The 10,000-nt window shown below is 49.3% G+C and overlaps 1 protein-coding gene across 4 annotated transcripts in view; it reads right to left on the bottom strand.

Annotated features, from left to right (window-relative positions):
* The window catches only part of akap6 (A kinase (PRKA) anchor protein 6), a 136,031-nt gene that overhangs the window by 4,343 nt on the left and 121,688 nt on the right, over positions 1-10,000 (bottom strand). For all 4 annotated transcript variants that reach the window (XM_012826887.3, XM_031579725.2, XM_031579723.2 and 1 more), the window contains exons 12-13: positions 6,592-6,825; positions 1-2,843 (exon numbers count right to left, since the gene is read on the bottom strand). The exon at positions 1-2,843 is cut by the window's left edge and continues 472 nt beyond it. In XM_012826887.3, the coding sequence (XP_012682341.2) occupies positions 1-2,843; positions 6,592-6,825 (3,077 nt within the window). The remainder of the gene's footprint in view (positions 2,844-6,591; positions 6,826-10,000) is intronic.

The following is a 10,000-nucleotide window of genomic DNA, read 5'->3' as shown; positions in this document are numbered from 1 at the left end:
GACATGCTGTAGCAGAGCGGCGGGCCCAGGTACACCTCCTCGGTGCAGGCCTCGAAGAGCGGCTCCTCGTCGCAGATGATGTCAGGCGTGCGGGAGAGCACTGGCGTGGTACTCTTGTCCTCAACACACACGCTCACCTCACCGCAGTCACTGTCGTGTGACGAGAGCGACAGGTAGGAGTAGAAGTCGCCCTTACGCAGCTGGAGGCCACGGTGGGAATGCTCCAGCACCTTGTCGCGGATCTGGGAGGCCATGGCAGAAGGCGAGGTCGGGCTGGACGACCTCTCCTGTTCTCCCGCCGTGGCGTCTGGTTGAAGCTCCTTGCTCTTCAGCGCCGACGTTAAGTCGATGATCTCCATGACGAAGTCGTGCACGTTCTCGCCTTTCTCGCTGTCACCCGCGGAGGGGAAGATGGGGTGGACACAGCAGGGGGGGTCTGGAGACGGAATGTCCTCCCTCTGTGCATCACGGATGTTATTCAGGTAGCAAAAGTGCTGCTGTTGCTGTTGCTGTTGGAGACAGTTGTTTCCATGCAGTGTTCCCAGCATGCCGTGGGGCGATCCGACACAGTCCTCCATGGGCGAGATGGCAGGGGAGGGTCGGCTGGAGCTGTGGCAGGGGATCTCACCCTTCAGCTGGCTCTCAAGGGATGACTCTTTGGTCTGAAGCGACAGCAGCTCGCAGGATGAGGGACTTATGGCCGTCACCATCCCCCTGGATTGGCCACCAGCTGGGTTGAGCGCATAACAGTCTTTAAACGACTCTCCTTTCTTGGTGAATAGGCTGCCCTCCTCCCTCAGAAGCTCGTCATCCTCATCCTTGCCCTTTAGGTGGGAGTTGTCCACGTTTCCGTTCTCCATGTCGTCCACAAACTGGCTGATGTAGTTCCGGGTGGCCGCCTTGCGGTTAGTCTCCACATCCTGCTGCCTCATCCCCTCGTTCTTGGCGTTGCTGTGCGTCTCCAGGAGCTTGAGCGTTGAGCGGTTTAAGAAGTGCCTCTCGTTGTTGGCGGTGACGGGCGCTCTGTTGAGTGACGGGACGTCTTGGGGCGCCGTCCCGCACTGCAGCTCATCCTCGAGGTCCGCCTCGTTCCTTTCGTTGCGGGCCTGGGAACGGCCCGCCTTGTCCCAGTTCTGAAACTCGTTCTTCATGTACTCGAGTCCCAGTGTGAAGGCGCCCTCGTTGTAGTCCTCCTCCTCAGAGGTGACGCTGGAGTCGTCGTCGTCCTTGATGCCCAGCTCCTCCTCGGTCAGCGTCAGCGTGGAGCTGGACAGGAGGTCGCTGTCGTCCTCATCGTCATCTGTGCACGCAGAGGTGCACGACACGTTCACCACCATGCTGATGTTGGCGTCCACGTCATCGCCCCCCACCATCGGTGCTGCCCCCGCACCACCCTGCAGTACCCCCTGGTGCCTGTTGCGGTGGCAGTGCTTCCGAAAGGAGGCGTTGGAGTTAGGTGGCGCCAGGCGGTTCCTCAGCACCGCCATATCCTCCGAGGCCACTGACGAGTCCTCCGTGCCACTGAGCTCGGTCATGGACGCAGCGGAGCTCTCGTTGACCGAGGACGAGGCGGCTCCGGAGGAGCGGGGGCCCCGGCTGGCCAGCCTCAGGGAGCTGCTCTGCAGGGTGATGTCCGAGATGCTGCGGGTCATCTGCTGGGCCAGCGGAGTCTGGATGTTCTCCAGGCGCTTCAGGAGCTCCAGGGTCCTCCTGCTGAGCTCTCCTGCCGCCGCCGGTGGCTCCCCGCTGCCGCCCAGACTGAGGTCCCGCAGGCTGCACTGGCTGCCCGCGTCCTCAGGGCTCTTGCAGGGGGCCAGCCAACTCTCCAGGGACGTGCTACGGTGGAGGCCATCTTTGCTGGATGGAAATAGCTCCCCAGCGGTGTAGAGGGACTCCAGAGACGAGCCCTGCGAGAGGTGGGTTAACTCCCTCCGGGGTTTGCCATCTGAGGACGAGGCGTCATTGTCGCAAGTCCCTGAGTCGCCACGCCTCTCCCTGTCAAGGTCGGGGGTGTAGCCGTGTCCATTGAGGAGAATATCCACAGGGTCCCTCCTGTGCCTCCTCCTGCCCTCTCCGCTCTCCTCCCTCTTCTTCCTTGACGCTCTCACCTTCTGCTCCTTCCCCAGCATCATAGCCTCCTCACACTCGTACTCCGCGCACTTGTTCGCGCGCTCCAGGATTCGGTCAATGTCCTCATCAGACACACGATCCACCTCGGGGGAGCCGCCACCTCTGTCGGCAGGGGAGAGCATAATACTGACCCTACTCCCGTCGCCTTGGTAGTGCAAACAGATGTCGGAGTTGGCAGTGGTCTCTGTGTCACCCTCGCTAACGATGCCGCTCTCGCTCTCCGAGCGGCGGGCCGACTCCTTTCCCAGGGCCTGCTTCACTCCCAGGAGCCCCCCGAGGATATCAGGCAGAGACTCCACAGAGGAGAACGAGGAGTCCTTGCTCAGGCTCTTCAGGAGGGGCTGCTGCTTCCCTCGTGCTTTGGCTGGGCTCGTCTTGGTGCTGGGGAATGGAGGCTGCTGATAGAGCTCCACGTTATGCACGCTGTACACCTGATATGTGCCACACGGCCGGGAGGAGGAGGAGGACACAGGATTCGTCTCCAGGCCGCCCAAGGTCGTCCGGCGTTGTGTGACACCTGGACGCGGTTCAGGGCTGTCTAGTATTTCCCCGAGGGATCCCAGGGCTAATTCACATGCAGGGTTTTGCTTATCGACGCAGTCCTCCCTCGACTCCACGTTGACAATGGTCATGTCCATTTCATCCCATTCCCAGGAGTCCTCCGCAGGGCAACGGAGGTCCATGAGTGAAGGTTCTAGAAGGTTCCCTGGTACCTGAGGACAATAAAAGCACACACACACACACACACACACACACACACACACAAACAAAACAAATAGTAAAAGTTTAAAGATCGGTTGTAGAAACAAAATTCACATGCTTGCAACGCCTTAAAAATGTGCTTAGATATACAAATTCCTACATGAGACATTATAATACAAATTGGTTGTCGACTCATTACTGCCAGGGAGGTCTATTTATGTTATTCATTTTTTTGATCTTATTAATCTAATAAACTGACTAATCTAACACTTGCTTGGCATGTCATACAGGCCTCGTAATGATTTTTTATTAGATTTCTGTTTATTCTCCTCTTGCTGATAAGGGAAATACTAATGACTAGGCAGAGAGCTGTAATGCATGTTAAAACCTTGAGGCGTTGGAGTTACTGTGAGAACAGTAAGTCCGTCTAATCACATAAATATCATTTCTGCCTCCGTTAACAGTATACTACATTTGGAGTGAGTGAACCGCTAATCAAATACAAGAATGGACATGTTCAGCTTTAAAACAAATACGAAACTTAAATGACAAAAAAAAGAATGAACATGTTCAGCTTTAAAACAAATACGAAACTTAAATGACAAAAAAAAGAATGAACATGTTCAGCTTTGTAAAGCAGATGTATTCATTTGCATTTTACTTTTGATGCACATAGTGGACATGATGGAGAGAAACTCGTTGCCTAGAAGTTGCCTTCGGTTTAACCGACCCTCTAATAGTTTTATATGGATTTAATAACTCGAGCAAAGTCATTCGTCCCGCAGACAGACACAGAGCAACACCGTTTCCCCGTCTAACCTTGGGCAGGACGTTAGTCATTTCACTGAGGCGAGCGGCGAGCACATACCACTGCATTTACAAAAAACAAACCACCCATTTATTTCTCCTTCTTCTTCCCCCACACCTTCCCCCTGCTCCCATAACGCATAACACAACAAACACAAAGCGAAATTGCACTTCAGGCCCACAAGGTCAGCTTTTGAGCAGAGCCATGGCAATTTGTCTCCCTGGTGTAACGGAACGCCTGGTGGAGAGCAAAGCTGAGCTGAGAGTCTAGCCCGAGAAAAGGAAAAGGGATGAAAAAAACAACAACCAAAACAAAAAAAAACGTGCTCTCTCTCTCTCTCTCCTCTGGTCTTTAGAAGTGAGCTACACTACCTCCGCCAGAGCTTAGACGCTGTCACACAAGAATGCTGCGAGCCACCCAGAGAAAAAGAAAAGGGAGGATGAGGAAAAAGAGAGAGAGCGAGAGAGAGAAGCAAACAGGCCCAACAGGCCAATATACATGACAAAAGAGTGCTGTCTCTCTCCCCTAGTTTTAATGGACATCAATACATTCCTCTGATTGCTTTTAACGGACTAATTAACACAACTACTGGCCGCTTTACGCAGCGGGAAGAAGGGGAGCCCAGAGAATTTTTCGATTTTTATTTACTGGTGAGGGTGCCTGGCCAGCCTGGGCCTGTTTCCCCTCGTCCTTTAAGAGAGGTTTAAGAGTGCCTTCAGAGGGAGTCTCCCCACTCCCACATCCACCGTTAACGCTCGCCTGAGTCACCCGGGGGACGGACTGCTCCTCACTCCGGTTCACAGGTCCTCAGCCTCCACCAACGGAGACAACGGAGCACACCGGTGGTGGTGGTGGTGGAGGGAGTTATTTCATTTATACGGGAGCACTTAACACACTATGATCGGCCAATTATTCTTTGGCAACACCTGTAATCGATTGGGTTCAGTGCTCAGTCAAAGCACAGGGGCACCTTCGCTCTCTCTCTCTCTCATTCACTTTCTTTCTCTCACCCAGCTCTCTGTCTATCTTTTCCAATCTATCTCTCTCCCTCCCTTTCCCTCCCTCTCTCTCCCTCCATCTCTCTCTCTCTCTCTCCCTCCCTCCCTCCATCTCTCTCTCTCTCTCTCTCTCTCTCTCTCTGCTACCCGTGTGTTCTATATATTCCAATGTAATACGTTGTCGCTTTGCAGGTCTTATACATCACTATTATGGCTCCATTACAGTTGTGCTGCAGTATATTACCACCGCGATCATCCAGGTCTAAATAACCCACGGCTGGCCAGGTTACACCCGGCAGAGATGAATCCATAAACAGATCTATACGTCTCCAGCGCTGCCTCTCAGGCGCCTGTCCAGCCTCTCAGTGTAGATGTCGACTACAGGCACCTTACAACAGCAGGTTACATACTGAGCTTAGATGACAAACTGGGCTCGGATCAAAGGGTGTTTGTGTTAGGTATTGATCGAGCAAATGTGTTGGGGTGAATGGGTTTGGCACTCATATGGACTGTTTCAGCCGGCCTCCTTGAGAGTTTGTTAATGGTCCAATATGCTTAAAAGTGTATATGCACGGCATATGGGCATCAGTTTATTGTATTGATTGTTTTCTGCAGTGAATGGAAGTGTATATTATGATGCCATGCCTATATGCACAGAGCCTTTGGCAAAGATTACACAATACAGGTGTGGTTTCAATTCATGGTGAAGGCAGTCCGCCCCCCCCCCCCCCCCACACACACACAGGATGACCTAAATTTCCCTCGAGATTAATAAAGTATCCATCTATCTATCTATCTATTTATCTCCAATAACAGAATTATAAAGAGTCACATCTGCGTCTCCACAACTAAAGCTGGTCTCTTGCTCTTAGTATGTAGCGCCCTCCCTTACTATTTTGCCAAACAGAGAACACGCCACAACACTACTCATAATACATGCAGCGGAGGCCAAACCGGAATGATAAAACTCACTTTTCCACCATTTGTGCAAACACAAATCTTCAGTGCCAATTTAACTCGATGCAAAGTGGAAACAATGAATATTTAAAATCAACCATTACTCTGTTGGATTCTTTTGACTGTTGCTTAGATAAATGCGATGAAAATTTCAGATTCTGCACACTTGATCATTTTCATATGGCCACTACTTGTAGATATTAAAATATTCATTCCCTTTATTTTAAATATTCATTGTTTCCACTTGGCACAGAATCAAACTGGCACTGAGTATTAGTAATTTCTAAATACATGTGCGTTAACATTGAGCGTACATATGAAAACCCTTGTGTAAATTTGTGCATCACATCTGCAGTCCACTAATGACATGAACTGCTTTGCGTGGAATTATACGTTCTAACAATCCACATTAAATGCACATTAAAAGTACATTAAATGTGTAGAGCAACATACATTCACTCTCCGTGCTGGCATCCACTCAGGTGTGTCTGGTGATGTATTGTATTACTGTGTGAGCATCCTGTACACAGCTAACTGCAGAGAGCACCTGATGAAACTGAACTGTGATCAGGCCTCGATCTATCCTCTCTGTCAGATGCTATCAGGGTCCTGCCCCAATTCAGGGACGGATCCATTCCACCCTCAGCTCCAACCTGGGCCTGTCAAGGTGCAGAGAGCTCTCTGTCTTTGTCTTTTGAAACCCGTAGCTCAAATATAACAGCAAGGTGCCAACAACATCAAGATCCTTTTTAAAAAAAAAACATACCATGTTCTTAAAACCTAATATGTTTATCCCTGTGACATTACAAATTAGTTCTTGTTCTTCGTGCTTTGTACCTAAACTGTCACGATGACAAAGCAACTTTGCATTTGAATCGTGGATTCCCATGGGAACACACACACTAATGAAAATCAGATTGTGTGTGTGTGTGTGTGCGCACGCGTGTGTGCGTGTGTGTATGTGTGCGCGCGTGTGTGTGAGTGTGGCCGTCTCACCTGCTCTCGGCCCAGTTCCCTCTGCAGGCGTGTCTGCCACTGCAGGGTCTGCATGACGATGGCCTCCCAGCGCCGCTCCAGGTTGACGGCCAGCAGCTGCAGCCCGTCCCGCTCGGCGTCCGGGTCCGAGCCGGAGCCCCCCCGGGCCTGATCGGGCTCCTCCAGCAGCCGCTGGCACAGACGCAGCACCGACGCCATGCCTCGACGGCGACCACGAACCTCCATACACAGAGACTAGAGGAGGGAGGGAGGAGGGAGGGAAGACATAAAGAAATGGATGAGAAATAATACGGGGAGAAATTGAGACCAATAGAGAGAGGGAGAAAAGGGGGGGATGGAGAGAGGCAAGGAGAGAGGGGAAGATGAAAGTTAGACAGAGAGTAAGGGGAGAATATGAGAGAGAGGGAAATGTAGACAAAAAATACAGAAAGAGAGAAAGAGTGTTGGAATTTAGACTTTAAACGTTACAAATCTCTGCAGGCTACAGGGAGTGTGTGAGAATGACTCAGTGGGCTGGGTGGAGAGAGAAGAGAGGAGAGAAGGAGAGAGGAGAGAAGGAGAGAAGGAGAGAAGGAGAGAGAAGAGAGAGGAGAGAAGGAGAGAGGAGAGAGGAGAGGAGGAGAGAGGAGAGAAGAGAGAGGAGAGAAGAAGAGAGGAGAAAGGAGAGAGGAGAGAAGGAGAGAGGAGAGAAGGATGACTTTAACTCACTCTCCTCCCTAAAAAAGGATGGGCTGGGGGGAATAATAGCTTTTGTGCCCGTGAGAGAAGACTAGCACATTCACAGTGCCGAACTGGCTCAGAGTTTTGACTGACGTCCACATTTTGTGGAATCATGCATAAAAGATCACGGATGAAGATGCTTGATGTTTGACTCTGGTGAAGGGCTCCTTGACTGATGACTGCACAGCACTGTTTCACAACTTAGCATATCATTGGGATCTGTGAACGGGCACAACACCTGTGGTAACTATAGCAACTATAATTCAATTGCCTAAGCAAAACAGCATCAAACTATACAACAACACGATAGAAGAGAGCTACAAAAGTTTTGATATAAAATTTTCGGCAATTATTTAAAAATATGAACATTCAAGTGTAGCCAACCAAGGGTTTTTGGATAGTACTAAAAGCTAAGTCAGTAAGGAGAGTGGAATGGGCTGCGTCAGTGCGACTGAGAGCCAACACAGATTATAAAGCCTACATGTCTGCAGGGCAGATTCTCACTTTTGAACCGTTTTATTTTCAGAGCTAAGCGCACATGTGCGGAGAGCAAAATAACTGAATTACTCACAGGCGAAACATGTCTGAAAATAGCTGGAATATCTGGCTGTTTTAGAGCTGAGTGGATGGAGACAAATCGAAGCTTGATTTGGGCCAGAAAATAACCCGGGGATCCCTGTTTGGTTTAAAGCTGCGACATTTTCTTCATTCTTCTCTTGCTATCCCTTCATACGACAATCAGTTCCCCCAGCGCTCTCTCTATGTCTGTCTATCTCTCTCTCTCTCTCTCTCTCTCTCTCTCTCTCTCTGTCTGTCTGTCTATCTCTCTCTCTCTCTCACTCTCTCTCTCTCTATATATATATATGTGTGTGTGTGTCTGTCCATCTCTCTCTCTCTCTCACTCACTCTATGTCTGTCCATCTCTCTCTCTTGTCCAGGACAAAACGTGGGCAAAGGACCCTCTCTCTCTCTCTCTCTCCCTTTCTCTTTCACCCTCCCTCTCTTTCACTCTTTCTGGCACTCACACAAAGTCAAGTCGCCACACCAATCCAACCCTGTCAGGGGTGTGTAAATCAAGCGTCTAAGCACCTCCACATCTCCACCAAACGTGTGAAAATTAAATATTAAAAAGCCGGGCTGCCCCGTACCAAGCTTTAGTGGTAGGCTCTGACACATGTGTAATGGGATTGGCTCAACGTATACACCATTTCAGTCCTTTAAAAAAGAAAAAGGGTGACACCGTGGTCATTTCCAAGTGGTGAAAATGCTGACACAGGTAAACACAAACACACACACACACACACACACAAACACACACACACACACACACACACACATATGTACCAAAAAACATGTAAAGAGTGAAGTGTGCGCACACAAATGAACACACACACAAACACAAATACACACATACACACACACACACACACACACACACACACACACACAAACACACAACTGAGCCTTAAAGCCCTCGTTTTTTTTAAATATTCAGATGCAAGGCTTTTTGTGACTAGACAAGGAGTGCGCCCGGTGCCGCGGGACAAAAAAACATTTCCGGAGAACAATTTATGTAAATCCCGCCCGCTCGCCAAGGCATTACCTTACATTTTCTTTACATTTTCCAATAAATATTAAACACCATTACATTTAAATTGGATTTCTCTCAGCAGTTTCTCTTCGGCCTGCTTTAGCATATATTTATGGCCCTCCCTGCGTCCCTTAAGAAGGTAATGAGATTGCAAAATGCAATGGCTTTGTGCTGGAGACAGCAGCGTCAGGATGAAACTCACTCCACAGTGATAAAGTTATCCCGTGCTGGGCAGGGCCTTCATAGAGCATAGTTTTGGAGAGTTCGCCCCAAGTAGCCGTCACATGACCGGGCTAGCATGTGCTAGAAACACCAGATCCCCCATAACGCTATGGCAACGACATAACGCTTTGCTGTTTGGTGACATAATCCCACATGGACTATCTATGTAGAAATGAAACAATGCAGAACAGTGCATTGATGCCGTGCACTTGGGGCCACAGTGGTTCAGGAGGTAGAGGAGTCATTCAGCAATCGGAGGGTTTCTAGTTCGATCCCGATTCCTCCAAGTGTCCTTGAGCAAGACACTGAACCCCCAACCGCTCCCAATGTGCAGGTTGGCACCTTAGAGAGTACAATCCGGTGTGTGAATGGGTAAATGTCTGAGGCATTAACCTGTGAAGTGCTTTGAGTACTCTGTGAGGAGGTCCGCGCTATATAAATGCAGTCCATTTACCATTTACCATTTACCATTTCCTTGCACAATGGAGCAGAGTGTACTCACAGTGTATGTATGAAACAGACAGTAACAGTATCACACAAACATTTTAACATTTAAGCACTTTGAGCTGCATTCTTTTGCATGAAAGGTGCTATATAAATAAAGTTTTATTATGTATTATTATTATTATTTCCCCACAACAACCACTGTTCAGTTACTGCTGACCTGTTGAACAAGGTTTCTAGGAGCCATGGCCAAGTCTGATTCCCTCCGTTTTCACATACGGAGAGTACACACCCATCCATTAAGGTAATACATAAGAGTAGAGTGCTCCTCCACATTGTTGCTAAATATGCATCGCTGCTGTGGTTAGTTATTTACACTGTAACAAATGTAAAACAATGTTGCATTCTGCTGAGATGTTGCATAATGTAACA

This window comes from Clupea harengus, chromosome 14 (genome assembly GCF_900700415.2).
Source record: "Clupea harengus chromosome 14, Ch_v2.0.2, whole genome shotgun sequence".
Lineage (NCBI taxonomy): Eukaryota > Metazoa > Chordata > Actinopteri > Clupeiformes > Clupeidae > Clupea > Clupea harengus.
Note: the sequence above shows the minus strand (reverse complement) of the source record. Positions and strands in the feature narration are given on the sequence as shown.